Source organism: Hyaena hyaena, unplaced genomic scaffold (genome assembly GCF_003009895.1).
Source record: "Hyaena hyaena isolate Hyena2069 unplaced genomic scaffold, ASM300989v1 scaffold_699, whole genome shotgun sequence".
Classification (NCBI taxonomy): domain Eukaryota; kingdom Metazoa; phylum Chordata; class Mammalia; order Carnivora; family Hyaenidae; genus Hyaena; species Hyaena hyaena.
The window spans coordinates 774,580-798,023 of NW_024081332.1; the positions used below are offsets into that span (position 1 = coordinate 774,580).

Genomic DNA, 23,444 nt, shown 5'->3' on the forward strand with positions numbered 1-23,444 from the left:
CTTCTAAATAGCAAAACCCCAGTGCATTGATGATTCATCCCATAGCCCTTTTTCTGTCAGCCTGCGATATTTTCAGAGCATCTTCAGTTTTATTTCCTGAAGATTTTAAAACCTTGAAAAGCATGAATTCCAAAACCCCCAGGATGAGGAAGGCATTCTGAAAGTAATTTAGGTGGAATTCAAGAATTTTCTCATCCTGTGACCTTGCTTACTTTAATGCTAGCCAAGGAAAGGAAGGAAGCAGAGACATGAGAAGGGCAAATCCCTGCCTTTAGAAGCTGAGATCTGACCCCAGAACAAACGGCTTTAAAGGCTGCTAAAGCAAATGCACATCCTGTGGGAAGAGAGCCCGGGCGTGTCTAAGCAACATGCCTCTCATTTCTTTCAGTTATTCATTTCCATTCTCTCCTGAAGCTCCTCTTGCTGCTGGATCCTTAACTAAAACGTGAACAAGACATCTAGAGGCAAAACCAAGTTCAGTCTAGGTCATAAAAATTCAACAGCTCTTTTACAGAGGGATGGAAACAGACTCTTTGTTCATGAAACACTAATTATGTAGCAGTATGATGGGGAGACAGGGATGGGTGAGGTTTCATTTCTGCTCTCTGGGAGGTCAGAGACCTGTAGGTGAGAGAAGCCCACTGCCCAAGGCAATGTGGAGGAACTGCCAAACAGGATATAGGGAATGTTTGGGTAAAAGACTGGCACAAATTTTTTGCTACCCCTCCCACTGACAAGCAGAGTCTAACTCGGTGAGTTGAGGAGGTCAAGAGAAGATCTTTCCTTTCTTTCTCTGCAGTTTTCTGTGCATCCTGGGCACTTGAATGTTGACAAGCCATGGCAGGTAGGGTTGCTCTTGACCTGAAAGTCCGAACCCAAACTCCTAGAGGGTTTTACCTGATAACTAGACTCATGACTTGTCTGAGGCAAAGAAGTAACTCAGTGGGGTTTAAAGGGAAACCAAAGACATGAATTTCATTGACAAAATGACACACTTACCTGTTTAAAATATTTTAATGAATACTGATACATAGGATCTATTTCTGAGAGGCTTGCAATAACAAAATACATAACAGAGCCTTGAGTGGCTACTGAACGATACTTCTCACGAGCAACATTTATCATGATTTCGGTGGACTCGGCTTCCTTTAGCCTGATTTTAATGGCACCTGAAGTGATCTAAATAAAGATACAAAAACAAGTTCTTAAGGATCCATTTTTTAGAAAATGGTAGGGTTTTTGGAATATATCCAGTTAGGTCTAGGAGAGAAATAAGGATATGATGAATCAGTGATTAAAATAATAGAATGACTGATGTCAGGACTCGGTGACCTTCTGGCTGAGCTGACCACTGTTCTTCCAGAGTGGGGCCTAGGCAAATGGGAGTAGTTGATACAAGCAGCTGACAAAGCTGGAGCAGTGCTTCTCTGAGACTCGAATCCGAGGTGCTTCTGAAATGGAAACCTGACAGAGAACTCCCAGTTGCTTTCTGATTTCTCCATGAGCCATCCTAAAATGATGCAAGGTTCACATAACAGAAGAATGTATGAGGGGAGAAGGGACATCCATGAAACTACCCCAATGAGGGGGATGGAAAGAGGCCAGAAGGAAGTGGTATCACATCCCACTCTGGAATAACAAAGAAGACTAGCATTCTCCTCTTTCTTTCCCTCGTGTTCCCATGTGTGAGGAATGTAAGGAAACCTGGAGATAGTAGCTGTTGTTTGTGAAGGGTTATAACCTAAGTAAGTTGGAGATATTTTCAAGGTCTTTGCTGTTCTTTGCTGTTCTGTTTCAGGTTAGTGGTTCTGGGGAGCCTTTTGGCCAATGGGCTTTCTAAGATTCCCTTCTCTGTCTCCCTTAGTCTGTCTATACTGCTGCCTGTCTTTGTCTTCTCCCAAACCCCGTATTTTTCAGCTGTGGATATCCCTGGGTCGGGAGATTTGTGTCTAGAAAGTCAAAGAGTCGAGGGCAGGTACCAGAAAAATCACTATGGGAACTGCCGTTTAGTATTTGCTCTATTGAAAGGAGAGCTAAAAGGGGGTCTAACAGGCTTTCTGTCTAGACCCCACTGTCCAACAGAAACCTAATGTGAGAGACATACATAATTCTATCTTTTCTAAATTTATTAAAGGTAAAAAGAAACAAGTGAACTGTATTTTAACAATAATTTTATTTAGCCCATATAACCCAATATATGAGATAAATCCATGTAAAATTACTGAGATATTTTTACTTGTTTTTTTTTTTTTTCAGATTAAGTCTTCGAAACCTGGTACATATTTCATAGTAACAATACACCTTAATTCAAGTCAGCCACATTTCAGGTGTTCAATAGCCACATGTGGCTAGTGGCTAAATTAATTCTAGACTGTCCACCCCTGTCCTCCAGGAAAGGGAAGGGAGGGACTCAGCTTTTCCCAGAAATCAAAGGCTCAAACTCTGTCTATGTATTGGCCCCTTAGGAACCTGAGGGGACAAGAAAGAGCAGGGCTGAGTGGGAAGCCTCAAGCTCAGTACTGGACTCAACTAGAACATTTACATATGAGTAGGAAAAAGGAAGTTGATATGGGAGAGTTGGATCAAGGAGACCCACCTGCAAACAATTCTTTAATTTTTGGGGCAGCTCAAAGCCCTGATAATGAAGAATCCTGGGCTAAAGAGAAAGCAAAGCGTACTATTTTCTTCTTTTCACCAGAGAATATTAGAATTAGTATACATCTCAGTTGAGTTTAGTAACCACTTACAGGTATTATGCCCAAGAGATCTGAGGCCTCAGCAGTGATCAAAGAATATGATACATATTTTAATTTTTTTTTTTTTTTTTTTTACTTCTAGGAGAGAGAGAGAGATAGCATGAGCAGGGGAGGGTCCGAGAGAGAGGGAGACACAGAATCTGAAACAGGATCCAAGGCTCTGAGCTGCCAGCACACAGCCTGACGCGGGGTTCGAACCCACGAACTGTGAGATCATGACCTAAGCGAAAGTCGGACGCTTAACCAACTAAGCCACCCAGGCACCCTGAATATGATACATATTTTAAAATGAAGGGTCTGGGAGGTGCCTGGCTGGCTCAGTCGGAGGAACATGCGACTCTTGGTCATGGGATTGAGCCCCATGTTGGGTGTAGAGATTACTAAAAAAATAAATAAATAAACTTAAAAAAAAAAATGAGGGCTTTGGGAACTTATGGGGAGTATAAACTACAGGCAGGAAGTGGCAGGAAACACAGCCCAGGAGTAATTGGTCCTACCTCTGCCCTTCTTCAAAGGCAACTCCCTGCAGACACAGAAAGAAACCAGCTTACAGAGAAAGAAGGCAGTCAGAATACATGTATCTACCTTACTCCCTACTGAAACCACGATAAAATTATAGTAAAGGGATTTTTAAGAACAGTGCAAACTCACAAAGATAGAAAGAATGGAAGAGGAATATCAATAAAATTTTTGAGAACCAGAAAGCAGAGAGTAGAATGGTAATGACTTAGCAGAAACAGGAAAATAGTTTCCTAGGCTGACAAAGGGGAAAGCCAAGAAGTCACTCTGTTTGTAAAATACAAATCCGCTTCAAAAGCTTAGGGGACATCCAAACACTGGAAGGGGGAAGGGCCTAAAAGAAGAATTGGTTGATAGACTCCCAAGTCATCTCCCCATCTAGTCAGGGGATTGTCCTTAACCCCACTCTGACTGGAAAATAGAGGTTTCATTCCCGAGGAAATTAAAAGAGAGTATTAAAAAAAATTTTTTTAATGTTTATTTATTTTTGAGAGAGAGTGAGAGCGAGCACGAATGGGGGAAGGGCAGAGAGAGAGGAAGACACAGAATCCATAAAAGGCTCCAGGCTCTGAGCTGTCAACACAGAGCCTGACACAGGGCTCAAACTCACAGAGGGTGAGATCATGACCTGAGCCAAAGTAGGCCACTTAACCGACTGAGCCACCAAGGTGCCCCAAAAAGAGAGGATTTTTTTGATGGAAGGAAGCCAGGCACAGTTGAGGGCCCGTTACCACAATGAAAACAGAGAGGTTAGGTAAATGTACATACACTGGATGCTGGCACCATAGCCCTTCTCTCCTTAGCCCCTAAAATACTTGCAGCCAGGTCTTCATACTTCCAGGCAATGTGAACACTGGATGTTTAACTATAATCAGGATAGAACTACAGTGGGAGACTGGGGGATGGGAAGAGAGGGTGTGGGGGCGGTGGGTGTGGGTGTGGTAGAGGTATAGACAACAGTGAATGTATAAAAGAAAAGCTCAAGTAGCAGCAATATGAGTCTGTTATTTAGGAAAAAAATGTAAAACCCCAAATAACAAAACTGAAAAAGAGACAAATATAGTTGTCTTTACGGAGGAAGTCGGGGATGGGAGTGGTGGCGGTGCGCACAGAGAAGGCAGGGGATCCTATCACAGACCCTGTACAAATAGTTCATTCTTTAAGCAGTTTGTGTGTAAGTTTTGATAACGAAAAATAAGTGGGTTAACCACCGACTTCCAGAAACTAAAAAAACCCAAGGAAGAATGAACGGAAAGAGGATAAAGAGACTGACAAACAGAGGAAAGAAATCGGGGACCCAGAATTACTTGTTTGTTATTGTTTGAATACTGAGATCGTAACAGACTGTAGGGTGTATTATAGTAAAGCATTTCTGATGTCAGTGAAAGGCAAAAAACATACCTTCTGTACTCCCGGTCAAAGGGATTTTTCTAAAAAGGAAATTATTTTCTGTTTCTCATGAATGGATGAAAATCATTTTACAGGTTGTATTCTCAGTGTCCTTTTAAAATTATGGTTTGAATCTGCCAAACACTTCAGTGCAAGATTATATGTTTAATGTAAAAGTTCATCATACTAACAAGACGTTTTTACTGAACAGCAGTTATATACAAAGCACCCTGGTGAGCCCTTGGAAAAGGAGTATCAAGCTGAACTATTTGCAGATTCAACACCAAACTGAACAGCCTAACATGAGAGATAAGACATGTAATTAGATCATGGCGACATAAGGTAAATAGTGTCAAGTGATATAAAAGAGGGTCAGCTGACTTGTTACCTGTGTTCTGAGGAGGAAGAGATTAACTCCAGTTGGGGATACCAGGGAGGCTTCCTGAGGGGGTGACATTAACATGAATATAATTGTGTCTCCTTTCAATTTATACCTTGTCCCAGTTCTTTACATGATTTATTTATTTATTTATTTATTATTAATTTATCAAATAATTTATTGTCAAGTTGGTTTCCATATAACACCCAGTGCTCATCCCCACAAGTGCCCTCCTCCATGCCCATCACCCTCCCTCCCCCCCACACCCATCAGTCCTCAATTTGTTCTCATTTACATGCTTTATTTTAAAAATTCAGACAAGATGAGAGACACTGTTGTTTACAGTTTCCCCTCTATTCCACTGGGGGGTGAGGGACCCTGCCAGCGGGACACACCCTGGTGCTACCCTGGAAGCTCAAGTGTGGCTGCCACTCTTGCTGAAAAGACTTTGCAGAATCCTCAAAAGCTGCAGGTGTAACTTTTGAAAAAACACACATTTTTAAAAATGTTTTTATTTACTTCTGAGAGACAGAGAGAGACAGAGCATGAGCAGGGGAGGGGCAGAGAGAGGGGAAAACACAGAACCCGAAGCAGCTCCAGGCTCCGAGCTGTCAGCACAGAGCCTGACGTGGAGCTTGAACTCATGGACCGCATGATCATTACCTGAGTCGAAGTTGGGTGCTTAACTGACGGAGGCACCCAAGCACCCCAAAAAGCAAGGCACTTTCTACAAGTACTCAAACTATTTTACTTGCCTTTGAATCCTGGAGCGTGTCAATAAGTTCTTCATTGTCCAGAATATTTCCTTCAGATGTAAAGAGCATTTTCAGGATTTTCTCTTCGATAGTCTTCAGCTGGTTTTTATCAGTGTTTATCCTCACAATGAGCTTGATTCTTTGTTCTTCCAACTCGGGTTTCTCAAGTCGTACCACATCACTGGAACCAAAGTTTGAATACTTAAGTTATGACTTTATTATTGCCCTAAAGTTGCTTCTCTCTTTCTTTGCTACTTAGCTGAGTACTAATGCTACTAGCCACATCCTAACACACAAGGCCCCTCTTTTGCTGGGTTTACACAGTGGCTATTCACTGAATGACATGTTAGTTGTGATTCTTTATCTTGTATTTCAAACCTGACAACCCAGCCCCCCCGCCCCCCACAGTCCCCATAGCTTCTGCTCATCTTCTCTCACCTGCTCGGTGTATGATCTCTCTAATCATTCCATTTCTGTTTCTAATGCTTGCTTGTACCAGGCTGGATTTAGTCCCTGGAACATTCTTTTTATGGGAGATTCTGAAATCTCCATGAAACGAGTCTTAACTGCATCTAATAAAGGGGCCTTACCTCCAGCTCCAACCCTGCCCAGACATGGGAACTTGTGTCTCCCTGTATTTGTCCGTTCATAGTTTGCTCCCAGCCCCGTCTGTAGAAGCTAATCTTTATTAAGGGTCACTATGTGCCAGGCACCCTGCTCAGAGTTTTAGGTGGGTTCTCTCTTTTAAATGCTCCTGTGCTCTTTTGAACGCTCCTGTGAGGTAGGCACATGGTTACCACCCCAACTTGCAGATGACCCAGTGGGTCACTTCCTGAGGTCGCATGACTATGAGAGGCAGAGCTGGCTTGTAGCTGGCTTAGCTGACTCCAGGGCACGTGCCATCACCCACCAGGATGAACTGCCTCATAAAATAACCCACTGTTCATTTGTTGCGTACATACTGAATTCAGAAACTTTAAAAATTATAATATGAACACCATAAGAAGTAATCATCTCAAACTCATTTGTTTAAGTGACTTTTTCAGAAGAGAGGGGTATATAATATAACCCGGAGAATCTGAACTCCACAAGTGAGTCTCAACATTTTCCCTTCTCCAGGCACTTGGCTTGTCTCAGGCAGAGTGATGGGCTGACAGCTTGTCACGCAACTAAGCCTAACTCTACACGGGAATACACTGGTATGAAAGTGTTCATCTGTGTCCTTATAACAGGTCCTTAAAATCTGGTGAAGTGCCCTTTGTCTGGAACAAAGTCAGCCTCGTACAAGTTAAGCAAGTTAGCAGCTGGCAGAATAAACTCTTAAAATAAACAAGGACTTAAACAAGACATAAACTTGTTTTAAGATAATAGGAATAAATCAGGATGATCTTGACTCCATTTTGACTTGATGAATTTGATTTTTTTTGAACATGGGTCTAAATTATATTTCCCTTTAGAGATGTACGTATACACACACACACATATACACACACACACACGTATACATAGATACACATATATCCTCATGCACATGTATAGAATTCATTAAGCAATATCAATATTATTATTTCAATAAATATTTAAGTCTTTTTGTCTCCTAAGCCTCTTGGCTAATTCTGACAGTTAATAATTCATAATTTCATTTTTTGGGAAATGGAGATGAATTACAGAGTATACACTGAAGATATATACCTCATTTTTTTGAGGTGGACAAATATGGGTAGAACTATACACTAAGAAAACACTGGAGACCCATAAACTGGGAGAGAGCTACTTGGGATTAGGTTTCCCCCACAGCTGCGGAGCGGTGCAGCTCTCGCAACCACAGGAGGACTGGCTTCATGCACCTGCCCAGGACTGGAAACCCCAGCGAAGGAGAAGAGGCTGACGGGGCTGCAGGCCTGGCCCAAACCATGGTTGAGAATTAGGAGCATTTCCCTGATCTCCTTGAGAAGACTGTGGGCAGCTACAGAAGTGACAAGAGATAAAGAACCTGGCCATTTCCTATCATCTTTGTGACTGAGGACTCATGAGTGCTGCTTCCACACATTAAAATGTTTTCTTTGTCAAAATTTCTACAGAATGCTAGGAAGCCTTTATTTGTTTGTTCCCCCACCTCCCACCCACCCCCCCTTTTTTTTTTTACCTTAACAGCTGGTCCTCCAGACCTGATTTGGTTACGGTGAAATTGATGATGGTGACTTTAATGCACACCTGGAAAAGAAGCATAGATTTACATAAAAATCTTTAAATTCATACAAATAAAATAAGAAGTGCTTTGTTTAGTAGAAATGGCGCCTTATTACCCAGCTGGCTGTATCTCAGGTCTAACTTGCACATACCCACCCACCCACACACCCACCAAGCATGCTGGGTCTTAGAAAATCCTAATAGGGTTTTCCTTGCAGTAGGAGTGACAGTCTTGTTCCTCACAGGCCATGGTTATAGAATCCTACATGGTGCTGTAAGGAAAGGTGAGCCAGCGAAGGATGAGAAGGGTTGTGCTCTGATTCCAGGTGCACCCTTCGTGTGTGTTGGGCAAGCCACTCACGCACGCTGAGCTTCAGCTCCTGATATTTAAAAAGTGGGATGATAATAGTTATAAGTCATAGGGTAATTGCGAAGACCAAATGAGATAATAAAATCACTTAGTCATAGCGACGTGTACGTCATTTGTGCTTGTTAAAATAAAGCTATTATTGATATTAAATAGAGCTTACATATTTTGTGTCATCGTAACATTTTAACAAAAAATTATCACTATAATATTCTGACATTACTTGAATAAGTTAATGGCAAAAGAAAAAAGTGTTGAATGTCCTATATTTTACATGTTATTCTTATTTATTCTCCACAACAAATCCTGAAGTCGGCTTTCTCTCCACTCTGGTTAACTGACTCGAGGCTGCAGGACACGGAATAACTGGCCCACGGCCACAGAGCTAGTGTTGGGTTAGGTGCGTGATGCTTCCCCCCAAAGTTAAGTGAGTAGGAGGCTGGAAGTGGTCACTTCTCTAAACTTTACAGTGGGACTTGGGACACAGGCTCTGGCAGTGGCTGTGTAAATTAATCCCCTCGAGGCTGACAAGGAAAGGCCTGACCTGGGCTTTTCATGGCATTTCCCTTCTCTTATTCAATAAGTGTGCAAGTTACATATCATCTGGGCACATTTAGTGAAGACAGGCAGATGTGAGAAATTCAGTAACGAAGGTGAACGTGACGACACTGTTTGGAAGGGTATATGCAAGGATTTTACTGTTTCGGGGGCTGGGGTGAAGGAGTAAGTTCTGGCTTGGGAAGTTGCTTCCCTAATTGCACTGTTGGAGAAGGGGAGAGGCACTGGGCTGGGGGTGGGGGGACCCTGTAGAGTGTGCGGCTGTGCCTGGAGCTGTGGCAGCACCTGAGGGACAGCAGGGGAGGAGCGCCTTGCTGGAAGGGAGAGGAGGCCCAGCTGTCTTCATTTCTGGGCAGCTGCCTTGGGCTCTGCAGCACCAGAGTAAGGGTACCTCCAGATCCTGTCGTGGCTCAGGACGCGTGTATGGGAATGAGGTTCACACAGGCGCCCTCAAGGTCTAAGGGCATGAGGGAGGACAAGATGCTCCCTCCTCCAAAACTTTAAGTACAGACACCCTGGATGTCTGAGTGATGACTCCACTGGTGCCGGTCACCAGAGGTTTCGAGCAGTCAGCTTCTTTATTTGCGGCTGTATGCCATGGACATTTGCACATGGAAACATGGACATGGCGCCTCCCCCCCCCCCCCCCCCCCCCCCCCCCCCCCCACTCCCCACAGACTCTCAGTGAAGCGCTGGTTCATTTATGAGCCACTACAAGAGGGGCACAAATGGCCTCCCTCCCTGAAGGAGGGAGAAGAATGGTTTGAAGGCAGTGCTGCCCTGTGTTGTGCGAGCAGCTGTGGGCAGGGAGGGATATGATGAGAGTACTGAAGAGGTGCACAGGGCCGTGCACAGGGCAGCAGTGCCTGGGGACTGGGTGGGGAAAGCTTGAGTCCAGCTGAATGGCGAGCAGAAGGGGAACTGGAATCAGAATCAGGATTCAGAAGAGAAGAGTGGAGGTCAGCGGAAGGAAGGGGAGTGGCAGAGCAGAGGGAGAGGACGGGGCTGGGAGGACCCAGCAAATGTCAGAGACCCATCACACATAATAGTCCCCTCAGCCTGGGAATTCCAGACCAGCAGCTCATACCTCAGGCAGGTAGTGGGGATTTGGCAGTTTGGTTGTCATGTAGAACCTGAAGTTTTTGTCGTAGTCGATGTCTGAGTCCCCCAGGTGAATGAGCAGCCGCCCACCACTCAGGAAAGTCTGCTTCAAAAGAATGGGTTCTAGAGCTGGATCCAAGGTTTCTTTAAGCTTCAAAGTTAAAATACAAGAAATAAGCCATTACAATGTATGGCATCAACTTTTCCAAATTCCTTATGCCTCAAAATTTACTTGCATGAGCTACTTTCCAGGGATCTGATAGATATTTCTTAATGTACGCTCACTCTGTGTAACAGTGTGCATTTTCCAGTGGTTATTCTATCAGTGGTCTAAGAAAATAAGAGCGTGTGAAGGCAATGCAGCCGTTTAGACTAACTGTGCGTGCCATTCGTCCGCATAAGGAAGATTTCAAGAAAGGAGAGTCTCTGCATGTGGTTTTCAACAGGACCCAGACAAATGGTCTGTGCACCTGCATGGCTGTTCTAAGGCAAGAGATGACAGTCTGCTGTCTGAAGGCCAAATCTCACCCTCTGTGGCTTTTTTTTTTTTTATGGCTCTTAAGCTGAAAATTATTTACACCCTGTTAAAGAGTTATAAAAACAAAACCCTAAAATGAAACCAAAACTAAAAGCTAAAATATCCGGCTCTGTACAGAAAAGGTTTGTGGGCCTCTATTCTATAGAACAGTTACTTTCTTTCCCTCAAAGCAGATTTGATGGATGGTAAGAGCCTGGGCCTGCAGACACTGCTCGTGAACCCCACGACAAGCACCTTTATATCAGCATGTGTGTAGTGGGGGCCTATGGCCTAGGAGCTGTCAAACTTTGATGATAATCCACGGTTAACGAATCTATTTCATAATGTGATATGACACCCAAGGATGTAAGTTTTCATAAAAGTTTGAGATAAAATTTCCCTTACTACCCATGATATAGTTTTGTGCTCTTAAAAATCTAACCTATTTCAGGGGCGCCTGGGTGGCTTAGTTGGTTAAGCGTCCGACTTTCGCTTGGGTCATGATCTCGCGGTTCGTGGGTTCGTGGGTTCGAGCCCCGCGTCGGGCTCTGTGCTGACTGCCAGCTCAGAGCCTGGAGCCTGTTTCAGTCTGTGACTCCCTCTCTCTCTGACCCTCCCCTGCTTTCTCTCTCTCCCTCTCCTAGAAATAAATTTAAAAAAATTTTTTAAAAAATCTAACCTATTTCATTAAAAAATGCTGGTTGAGATCAACTAACCTGATTGCACACCCACGAATGCGTGAAGACAAAGTTGGAAAAGTCCACCTTACAAATGTAGAAAGCAGCTAGGTGTATAAGGCTAATGATTCCAAGTCACAGAAAGCAGGAAGGGCCTGGTAAGAGTATCCTGCTCTGGTTGCGATGTGGACCCTTGGTCAGCTACTCCCCAAAGCTACCCTACTCCCCAAAGCCCTCAACTACAGTTACCAGGCTCTGCCGTTCAGGGCAGAACATCATTGAAAGTCTTTTGTCCCCTGCCGCAACAGAAGAAATTCCCCAAGGACTTCCTGTGTTACCAAGTAAACTGGGGTTTAAGATCCAGTTTGGGGCTACTATAACTCCACCAATGATTTTGGGAGACGTTACCCTCCCCTGTAACTTCAGGGTTTGAGTGAGGGCCTGGGACCCGTTACAGAACCTTACCTGTGTTGGCCGAGGCAAGAAGGGTAAAAAACAATATTTACGCCCACTAGAGTGTTTTCTTGGCTTCACATAACCAGTGTGTGTGGACGGTCCCTGATGGCCTGATGGCACTACTGCGTCACACTTTCATGGCAGTCAACCATCAAGAGCCACAGTGAGGTCTAAGAGTCAGCAGGGTCAGAAAACAGAGCCCACCCCACTTAACACTAAAACAATGTCTGGAATCAGAAAAATCATTCAGTCCACAGATTGTTCCCCATGTGATGTATACAGTTTCCAGGGCAAAGCAACTGGTTTGACCAATGTGCAAATGGAGCTGACTGGTGTCTCTAGCGCAATGCAGGTGTGGCCGGTGTAGGATTTCAGACATGGTCTGGCAGTTGGGGACTAACGCAAGAAAAGTGAAAAGCAAACCTCTTCCAGTAAGACAGGTAGACCAAGTCGGATTGAATTTTCAAGTGTACGCAAGAAATTAGTATCTGTCAGCTTAATGATCTTTAAACCATTTTTGCCTTCCTTGTTCCTTATCCAACGGTTTGCCTGTATGAAAAAGCACAGAGCAGGATATTTGACTTAGAGTTTTATAAATGACTAGAAAGTGAAATTTTTTAGACTAAAGGTTAGAAATTTTGTTCAACCTGGAAACAGGTTTGAAAAATTAAAAAAAAAAATAGATAAACTAAAAACACTATCCTGCTGCCTGCAAATAAAAACACCTTTTAAACCACGGTGTGAAAGACTCTTCCCTTTATTTGAATTTGGAACAAATGAAGAACAGACACATCTAGAGTAAAAGCCCATCTCTGAGATATTCGGGACTTGACTTCCTTACTCTGACAACAGTTTCCTTCCCTAAACGTCACTTAGAGCTGTATGATCCATGGACTTAGGAGTCAGATAATGGGATTCTGTGAATGCCAGGCAGGCTTGCAGTAAAATCTATCCTACCCTGTCTTCATTCTGATTCTTCAGACCTCTTAGGAACAAGAACTATATTGGAATGAATTTCTGCTCCCACAGAAACCAGAAAACTAAAGGTCAACCCCCTAAACAAAGCCAATCAAAATCAAGTACACAGAGCAGCTGGACTTGTCGTCTTTCCCTTCTGCCACCACAAAATGAGGAACTTGGACTAGAAGACTTCCAGATTCCCTTCTAGGTCTAAGCCCCCAAGATCTTGCAAGAACGTTCAAGTCCATGGTTAAAGTTTGGAACTGATAGCACAATGTTAGGCAGAGATGGGAGGCTGCTCTTCATCTGAAGCATTTGTCACTCACCTGATCCTGGGGGTCAATCATCAAAGGCCACCGTCTCCCTTGAGTAACCAAAATGCCATTTTCTGTTGATATCGTGTCACGGGGCAGCCCGTCAGTGTTCCACTGCCGTATTTCGTAGGGATCGCCAAGAATGTTAATGAGACTGAAGGAAGGATTGATTGGGATCTCCAGAATCAGACAGTCCTGGATCCAGTATTCTATAAGCTGTGGGAGGAAAGCTCACTTGTATAGAGTCAGGAACACTCAGTAAGTGAGGGTACACACAAAATGTCATGGTTAAAAGTAAGTTCTACTGGTCTCCACATGCATCCTGGCGTCGAAGCACCAGACACAAGAAGAGGACTGACAGTCAGGAGATCCGGGGCCTAGAACTATACCATAAACTTGCTGTGGCTTTGAGCATGCCACTCCCCTTGCCTGAACTTCAGTTTTCTCAGGTATAAATGACAAATGTTGTCACAGTAGTCTTCAACCAGGGGTGTACTGTCCCCCTTGGGAGAGTCTGGAAGCATGTGGAGAAGTTGGGGTTATCACAATGGCTAGTATCACAATGCTAGTAGCGATTAGAAGATGGGGCAGAAGGATGTTAGCACGCTACCTCCTTCAGTGAGTGGGACAGTCCAAAAGCACGAATGGCACCACTCACACGGCACCAGATGACCCCTGCCTGGGCTCCTATTGAGTCTATGAGTCCTATACTGACTAGGTTTTATAACCCACGGACAAGGGTGAAAACTTTATAGGAAGGCATTTCATAAATATGGCCTGAAAATCTCTCCAAATAATTTAGATTCCAGCTCCTTCCCATTGCCTAGCCCCTTGTAGCAGTCGTGCCCATTACTTTCCATGCTGCTTCTGACCATGAGGGGAGGAGGCTCCCTGTCCCTCTTTCTCCCCTACAGGTTCTTGAGCTGCAAAGGAAGTGATGACTAACTTTCTAAGGAGAAAAGGAAGGAAATCCTAGGGGTAGACCACTGCTGGCTGACATGGGAGGGGGAGGGCTGTGGAGTGTGGAAGTTTCCATCATGGAGAAACTTCACGGTGCAGGGCCCCCTATAAACTCAGGAAAATGATCCCTCCAACTCTGTCTCTGCCAGTTTCAGCTTCTTCTCAACTCCCAGAAAGGGAGCTTACTCACCGACTGCCTATACTGGGCTGTGAAGGCCCCATAATAAGCTACACAAGCTGCTGCTATAAACACATTCCCAATGATATTTGATATCTCCTCGTTGAATTTCTGGATGCTTTCTTCCCATCGGACTTGCTCGTCTTCTAGTGCAGCTGTTAGCTTTCCAGCACGTATCAGACGTGCTTTTGTCAGGGCCATGGTCTTTGCTAGAAAATTTTAAGAAAATCAACCTACGTTATTCAGTAATTTCCTAAAATATGTTTATCCCCCTGCTTTTGTTTATAGTGGCATTAGTTGTATTTAGCTAATGATGTCAATACATCTCTATGAAACCCTCCACCAATTCAGCATTATTTTTAATTTCAGAAACAAGTCCACATTTGCCTCTTTCATTAAAAGAGCTCCTTTTTGTTACTCCATTACTCGGGCTGAAGACGGTTCTCTCTGTTTTGGTGTAGTACTTACTTTCGGGATCAAATTCATATGCTGCCTGTGTTATAATGTAACATTTCCCAACAAGCCTTCCATACAGGAGTTGAATGTATACAATACATAGCAGTTCTTCTAACTTTACACTCAAAGGGCTAGTGCTGTACATCTAGTGGAAATACGTCCTACACGTTGGGTGGAAGCTGAGATCTGACTACCTGAAAGCTACTTCTATTTTTAAACATCAGGGATCTCTTGGGATGCCTGGGTGGCTGAGTCAGTTAAATGTCTGACTTAGGCTCAAGTCATGATCTCATGGCTTGTGGGTTCGAGCCTCACTTCGGGCTCTGTGCTGACAGCTCAGAGCCTGGAGCCTACTTTGGATTCTATGTCTCCCTATCTCTCTGCCTCTCCCCTGCTCTCACTCTGTCTCTTTCAAAAATAAACGTTATAAAAGATTAGAAAACAATTTAAACAGCAGGCATCTCCTGATCAACATAAATTTTATAGGTTACTTACCCAGACTTTCTTTCTCATTCACCCCTTTGTCATATTCATCTTGTAAGGCCTGTATTTGATTTTCTACTTTTCTTAGTAATGCTTGCTTTTCTCTCAGGGTAGCCATAGTGATATCAAGTTCAGCCTAATAAAATTAAGTAAATATTTAAAATGAAAATCTGAAGTCTCCAAAGAAGGTAAAACTTGTACATTTATAGATTTTTTTAAAAAATGGGATTTATGTTCTCTTTTACATGTCTAAAAAGATTTTGATATGTATACAAAGTTAAAACAAATATAAAGCAAAATATAATAGCAGAAGCAAACAGAACAAAACAAAACAAAAACAAAACCCAATAAAACAAATCATCGAAGGAAGAGAGAAACAGATGAACTGTTGTACGTTAATCTCCAAGCATTTGGGATTAACTAGTTACTATAATGGATTAACTTTAAATGATGAAATGAACGAAATAGTCACACACTAGGGAAAACTAATCTTTCCTAACTAGTTCTCTAGAGCTGGATCTGCAAACCAAATTCAGTCGGCTTCCTGTTTCTGTATAGTTAGCAAGCTCAGATTGATTTGACACTTTTAAATGGTTGGGAGGAAATCAAAAGGAGAAGAACATTTCATGACATGTGATAACTGTATAAACTCAAATTCCTGGGTGTATAAATAAAGTGACATTGGAACACAGCCATGCTTACTCACGTATGTGTTATCTGCAATAGCACAGTTCAGTAATTGCAACAGAGACCACATCTTAGCAAAACTGAAAACATCTCCTATCTGTGTTTTCATAGAAAAAGTTGGCCACCCCTGCTCTGTAGCCATGGTTCTTTTGGTAACCTGCTCCATCAATGAGCATTCTTCATTCTGCTTGGGACCACACATCCAATTGTGGTTTAAGCTGGTTTTAGGACCTCAGATGACACCTCTGAGTGGGGGTGGGGGGATTATTAGCAAATCCAACATAGAGCATCAGAGGCATGAGAGCTGCAAGGTACCTCAAAAATACCAACGGCCCGATGATATGAATATAATAAAGATTCTTTTTCTATGCTGCAGAAAGGCTGATTTTAGAGGTCATTTCTGAAAAGATAATCTTCACCAGCTATTTTTTACAACAAAAACTAATTTTTAAGATCACTGTTATTGCCTATATTATGTAAACTCACAGGAGCTAGAATGATTAATGATTATGGCTTTTAATTCTATAAAATATTACAACACAAATAATATACCTGTGCAGCACGGAGTTTTTGTCTCTTTGGTTCGACTTCTTTGACTACCCTAGAGTACAGATCCATTGCTCTTACCCACATGCACATGGATTTACATGCTCTGGACACTTTCTCTACTTTCTCAGGCACAAAATCAGGATTGTTAATATACTTCTGAAGCTTTGCCAATATCTGAGGCTTTATATTTTCCTTATCATATTCTAGAAGTCTTCTTAGAAAGTTAGAGTCACCAAGAAGTTGCTTTGCTGTTGGCCAATCAGGTCTGAAAGACAGACATGATGTTAATAGCACCATAATAAAGTGATTTAAGAACAAAAGAAGTGTGCTCTTTTGAGAAAACAAAGATATTATCCCAATTAGTGGGTAGTTTTAATCTCCATACTCTAATTCCAGTAATTGGTAGTTAAGAACCCCACAATTTGTGGTAAAACAGTAATTGGTTGACTCATGTTTCATACAACCCAGTTTGGGTAGAGAAAATAATGATCCAATCATAGTTTTAGAGATATAAGACATTATGGAAATAATAGTTTTATTTTTACAATGCCCTGGCACTCACATTCTTTTTACCTCATCTGCCTTAATTTAGGCCCGTAAAATCTCTTGTCAGAACACTACAATCACCTTCGAACTGGATTTATGTCTCTCAGTCCATCTTGCCCCTTGTGAACTCTTGCCAGATAGGTCTTTCTCACATGAAAACCCAACCATGTTGAAAAAATTCAGTGGTTCTCAGTCCCCTCTGGCCAGAGTTTATGGTCTGTGCTTTGCAGAACTCCTAGGCCCTACTAGGTGCTGGCCAGAGAGCGAGCAGGGAAACTGGGCAGGGTTCCTCTGAGCCCTCTACCCTTTCTTAGTTGGTTTTACATAAAAATATTTCTTATACTTTTTCTTGGAAAAAAATTTGTATTACTAAAGAAGGTTTGAAAACTGCCTATATCCAGGATGACAAACCTTGCATGATACAATCACTGCCCCATCCCATTCCATGAGCATCAAATGTCCCTGAGCTCTCCCCATGGTCTCACTCTCCTCCAGAGCATCTTCTCCCAAAAATCTGCTCACACCTCTCTATGAGAGCTCTTTTTGTTTTGAACTCCTACTACTTTGCAAATCGCGCATGTCTTGAAATTTTTATTTTTCATGTCTGTTTCCCTACTATAATGTATGTCCCTTATAGAGAGGAGCTTCATATCTTCCATCATCTAGCACAAAACAGATGTTCCAAAAAATGCTTTTTGAATCAATTTGTTGTAGGACTAACCACATCCATGAGAAGGTGAAGAGAATGAGAACATATTACCATACCAACAATGTAGAAAAACACCAAGGAAATTCTACCATGCATTCTGGGAACACGTGACTATGAATTACTTACTTGGCATTCAAGAGAATAGAAATTGCTTCCATAACAGTCATGACCAGGTCTGGGGGCTTTGTAAAAACTCTGATCTCAGATATATCTGCTTTATCTAAGGAATCCAGTGCTTTATTAGCAGCATCAAGTGCAGGTAGAGCTTCTTCAAGGTCTCTTTGAGCATCATCAGCTATTGCTTGGGTCTCCTCAGCTTTCACTTTTGCTATTGCTTCATCTTCTTGCACAATGCTACGGACCTAGCCATTGAAACACAACTACTTAGGTGGTCTCAATATTTGTTTTTTGTTTTTTTCTTAATTTTTAAAAATATTTATTATTTATTCTTTTAAAAAATTTTTTTAACCTTTATTTATTTTTGAGAGATGGAGAGAGACAGAAGGTGAGAGGGGGAGGGGCAGAGAGACAGGGAGACAAAGAATCTGAAGCAGGCTCCAGGCCTTGGGCTGTCAGCACAGAGCCCAACACGGGGTTTGAACCCACAGACCGTGAGATCATGACCTGAGCCAAAGTCAGACACTTAACCGACTGAGCCACCTAGGTGCCTGTTTATTATTTATTCTTGAGAGAGGGAGAGAGAGAAACAGACAGAAAGACAGAGTATGAGAGGGGGAGGGGCAGAGAGAGAGAGAGAGACAGAATCTGAAGCAGGCTCCAGGCTCTGAGCTGTCAGCACAGAGCTGGACGAGGGGCTCGAATTCATTAATTGTAGATCATGACCTGAGCTGATGTTGGATGCTTAACTGACTGAGCCACCCAGGTGCCCCCCAATACTCGAATTTCAATATTTAAAAACAAAGCCAATGATAATGAGTTATATTTGCCCCTTTGGATTACACCAATAATGAAAGAGAATTCGCTATGTTCTATTTTAATGTCTTCCTTTGTCCATCTCTTATATGTTGATAGGATAACTGAGCTGAAGTTACTGAAACAAACAGTTCCTTCTTTGGAGATGAATAGCTGCTCCTTTATATTTGTTGGGGGTACTTTTCTCACAATTCTCTGTCCCACTCCTTGGGTTTTCTCATTCTCAGGGAGAATTTTTTTTTTTTTTTTTTACAAATAGTTTATTGTCAAGTTGGTTTCCATATAACACCCAGTGCTCATCCCCACAAGTGCCCCCCTCCATGCCCATCTCCCCCCTTCCCCTCCACATCCATCAGTGCTCAGTCCTCAGATTGTTCTCAGCATTCAAGAATCTCTCATGGTTTGACTCTCTCCCTTTCCCCCGCCATTTTCCCCCTTCTTCTCCCCCATGGTCTTCCGTTAAGTTTCTCCTAATCCTCCTATATGTGCAAACATGATATTTGTCCTTCTCTGCCTGACTTATTTCGCTCAGCATAACACCCTCAAGGTCCATCCATGTTGCTACACATGGCCAGATTTCACTCTTTCTCATTGCCATGTAGTATTCCATTGTGTAGATAAACCACATCTTCTTGATCCATTCGTCCGTTGATGGACACTTAGGCTCTTTCCATGTTTTAGCTATTGTTGAGAGTGCTGCTATGAACATTGGGGTACATGTGCTCCTATGCATCAGCATTTCTGTATCCCTTGGGTAAATTCCTAGCAGTGCTATTGCTGGGTCATAGGGGAGTTCTATTGTTAATTTCCTGAGGAACCTCCACACTGTTTTCCAGAGGGGCTGCACCAGTTTACATTCCCACCAACAGTGCAGGAGGCTTTCTCCACATCCTCGCCAGCATCTAGAGTTCTCTGATTTGCTCATTTTAGCCACTCTGACTGGCATGAGGTGGTATCTCAGTGTGGTTTTGATTTGTATTTTCTCAGGGAGAATTTATTGAAGGTAGATTGTTTACAACTTAAAAGCATTGCTAAATCTATCACTTAATTATTTTCATTACATATAAAATTTTAAAAAATTCAGTCCCATGTCATGATAAAGAAGTGATAAGTTGGTGGTCAAAGCCTTCCCACCCACAGTGTTGGTTAATGCAGCATACCTGATCGGCATTTTCTTGATCCACTGCCAATTTGTCCATCAGGGCTTCAACATCTTGTGATTTTTGAAAAAGGATAGGCTCTAAAGCTGAAAGCTCTAATTTCATTTTATCTACTAGTACATTTGTTTCTAATAGCTTGGTGAGACCATTCTTCACCCGGTCACGTGCCTAGATGACAATAAAAATATCTGTTGTAATGAATATTATAAACTATAAGTTTCCTGGTGTCTCATGTACTAGAACTTTATATCTACAGGATTGGTAAATCAGTCTGTAATACTTAAAATGGTGAACATACAGAAATCTTCATGTGACAGAACTCTAGGAAATGAGCATGACACTCACCACGGTGGGTCTGGATCCATGTCCCCTAGCCACAGCAATTTGGCATGTCACTGGACTGTGGGCTCACTGAGGGCCTGCATCATATTATTTTTACCCCCTTAGCTCAGCAGCTTGGCAGCAGGCTGAATGAACGACAGGCAAGTTCAGATAGGAATCCCTGGAGGCCACAGATCAAGATGGGTGAGTAGAGCTGAGAACTTGTCAGTGTTCTGGGAGACAGTGTTCTGGGGACTTAGCTCTGGTTGCTGGATCCGAACCCTACTTCCCAGTGGTAAGGAACTTTTGACTAGGATCAACGCGGTGGTACCTGGTAGAGGAGGCACCCGGAAATAACTTTTTTTTAAAGGTAAATCAGAAAGTCTGATTCAAATTGACAGATTTCAAATTATCTATGAAGTTATTATACAAAGCATGCATTTATTTACCAGGTAAAAATCCTCTGAAAAATATTAAAAATATTGCAATGGTATATACTTCTATTTTTATTTTGTTTAAAGTGTTGAATAATTCAGGTCACGTTAATAGCCTGATGATGGTGATGATGATGGCAGCTGCTATTCCATGAGCACCTCATGTGTGTCCAATCATACTCCAAGCACTTCACAAACAGCATATTATTTAAATTCCACAACCATCCCAGAGGTGGATGTAGATATTTCTTTATTTTATTTTACTTCATTTAAATCCAAGTTAGTTAACATATAGTTAATAATGGTTTCAGGAGTAGAATTTAGTGATTCATCATTTACATATAATACCCAGTGCTCATCTCAACAAGTGCCTTCCTTAATGCTCATCACCCATTTAGCCCATCCCCCCGCCCAACACACCTCCAGCAACTCTCAGTTGGAAATGGCAAGATTTCATTCTTTTTGATCACTGAATAATATTCCATTGTATGTAAGTGTGTGTGTGTGTGTGTGTGTGTGTGTGTGAGAGAGAGAGAGAGAGAGAGAGAGAGATCTTCTTTATTCATTCATCAGTTGATGGATATTTGGGCTCTTTCCATACTTTGGCTATTGTCGATAGTGTTGCTATACACTTTGGGGTACATGTACCCCTTTGCATTAACACTTTTGCATCCTTTGGGTAAATACCTAGTAATGTAATTCCTGGGTTGTAGGGTAGTTCTATCCTTCTTTTCTTTTCTCTTTTTATTTTTAATGTTTACTTATTTTTGAGAGAGAGAGACAGAGAGAGAGAATAAACAGAGGAGGGGCAGAGAAAGAGAGGGAGACACAGAATCCGAAGCAGACTCCAGGCTCTGAGCTGTCAGCACAGAGTCTGATGTGGGGCTCTAACTCATGAACTATGAGATCATGACCTGAGCCAAAGTCAGACGGTCAACTGACTGAGCCACCCAGGCGCCCCTCTATCCTTATTTTCTACTGAGCCCTACTGAAGTTACAAAATGTGCTCAAGGTTGTATAGCAAGAGAGACGCAGAGCATACGTTGTATACAGTCTGGCTGACACTGAAGTCCTTGCTCTTTTTTTTTTAAGTTTATTTATATTGAGAGATAGCATGCATGAGCAGTGGAGGATCAGAGGGAGAGGGAGACAGACAGAATCCCAAGTAGGCTCCACACTGTCAGCATGGAATCTGATGCAGGGCTTGAACCTATGAACTGTGAGATCATGATTTGAACTGAAACCAAAAGTCAGTTGCTTAACCAACTGAGCTCCCCAGGTGCCCCTGGAAGTCCTTGCTCTTAATGGGAAATACTGACACATGATAGATCAGCAAACTCCATCTCTACTGCTTAACAAAAGGTTCTGCTTATTAAATATTGCAGAGATGTTTAATTCACTGCTTACCCTGTGATGCACACTACTACTGAGGCACACTCATGTAAATGACAGTAGAAAAAATATAAATATCAAGGAAGGGGAAGGTGTCTGGGCTGACAGCATGAGACACGTTTTTGTCTGCTGTGGGTTGTCAAGAGCACATGTCAGGATAGAGAAGGCATCCCGTAGGTAAGATGGCATGTAGATCTTCTACTCATTCTGGCAAGTTTTGAGTTCAAGCAAAAAGAAATTTTTTAATTGATAATAATAAACTTACTGAAACTAACTGCTTCTTTTTTTCACTCAGCATAGTCAGGAAGAGATTGATGAGTTCCAAGTAGGAGGTGGGCGTTGTGTAGTACCGTCTCCGGAGCTCTGTGTAATAGCGTTCTGCCATATTGGAGACACTCAAGTGAACGTTGACACACATAAGGGAAAGCTTTTCTTTCAGTTCTTCTTTTCCAGCATCAAGATTGGAGAAAAATGTCTTTGATACAGAAAGAAGTGCTTCTCTAGGCCACTGTAAATAAAGATAGAATTTGGAAAATCTCTTGCTCATTTCTACAATGTACATTTTAACAACTAAGAAGATGTATTTCTTTGAAATTCTCTCTTGCTTTGTCCCCCCTTTTACTCAACTAACTCCTTCTCATGTCTATGTTTAATGAACTGAATGCTTGTATTCCTTAGAGAGGGGTCTGGGTCTGCATTTGCTATCTGCACAGTGCCTGGCACATGGAAGTTGTTCAATCAGTATTTGTTAATGGAATGACCACACGATTTGGTGTATTTGGAACAATTCCGTGAATAAAATCACACACAAGACGAGGACTTCATGTCCTTACTCTGTTTATTATGCAAGTCCATTACATTATGCAGGACTTCAGGTCCATTATCATAATCACCCTCCTCTTCACCTCAACTTCTTTGCTTCTTTATTGTTTCTTTGTGCTCACCTGAACCTTAGTCAAATATAACTCTGTTACTCCATGTCTGCAACTGTGCAGCTGAGCATGGCTAGAGAGAAACACACAACCATTCCAACTGGCCTTACTTCAAATTTGTGACAGCTAGCTCTAGTGGGTTCTTGGTGTAGCCCATAAGGGCTTCTACAGACTGCTAACACTCCCTCTTTCCACTTCATTTCCAGCTGATGACCTTGCTTCCCACATCACTAAAAGAATAGAAGCGATGAAAACAGAACTTCAGTGAGCTCTCACCCTCATGTCTTTTCATCTCCCTGTCTCTGTGCTCATATACTCTGCCTTCCTTCCTGTTCCTCTGGGCTATGCTGTGCACACTCCCTGCTGAGACCAGCCCCTTCACTGCCGACTCAATCCCATCTCTTCTTGCCTATGCAGTGGCATTGGTACAACAACACTTTGAGGCTCCATCAATAGATTTCCTTTCTGGATCATGTCTGTCAGCACACACATGTGCTATTTGTATTTCCTACTTAAAAACACTTTTCACCTCTAGTACCCCTGTAGCTACTAGCCATCTTTTGGTGTTATTTTGGGGCAAAACTCCTTGAAAGAATTGCCTATGCTCACTGTCTCTGATTCCTCTCCTCGCTTCTCTCTTGAACCTTCTTCCCCATCACTCCACTGAAATAGCTGTTGTCAAGATGACCAATAATTTCTACATTGCTAAATTCAATAGTCTCCTCTTCCTTTCTAAATTCTGTTTAGCCTTTGTTCGAGGACTATC

At 42.4% G+C, this 23,444-nt stretch overlaps 1 protein-coding gene across 1 annotated transcript in view; it reads right to left on the reverse strand.

Annotated features, from left to right (window-relative positions):
• Nucleotides 1-23,444, reverse strand: part of DNAH6 (dynein axonemal heavy chain 6) — a 215,350-nt gene that overhangs the window by 50,524 nt on the left and 141,382 nt on the right. The window contains exons 49-60 of the mRNA XM_039217619.1: nucleotides 22,012-22,254; nucleotides 19,600-19,767; nucleotides 17,633-17,868; nucleotides 16,255-16,516; nucleotides 15,028-15,151; nucleotides 14,089-14,285; nucleotides 12,951-13,154; nucleotides 12,088-12,213; nucleotides 10,001-10,165; nucleotides 7,945-8,012; nucleotides 5,799-5,979; nucleotides 1,000-1,179 (exon numbers count right to left, since the gene is read on the reverse strand). Coding sequence (XP_039073550.1) covers nucleotides 1,000-1,179; nucleotides 5,799-5,979; nucleotides 7,945-8,012; nucleotides 10,001-10,165; nucleotides 12,088-12,213; nucleotides 12,951-13,154; nucleotides 14,089-14,285; nucleotides 15,028-15,151; nucleotides 16,255-16,516; nucleotides 17,633-17,868; nucleotides 19,600-19,767; nucleotides 22,012-22,254 — 2,154 coding nt within the window. The remainder of the gene's footprint in view (nucleotides 1-999; nucleotides 1,180-5,798; nucleotides 5,980-7,944; nucleotides 8,013-10,000; nucleotides 10,166-12,087; nucleotides 12,214-12,950; nucleotides 13,155-14,088; nucleotides 14,286-15,027; nucleotides 15,152-16,254; nucleotides 16,517-17,632; nucleotides 17,869-19,599; nucleotides 19,768-22,011; nucleotides 22,255-23,444) is intronic.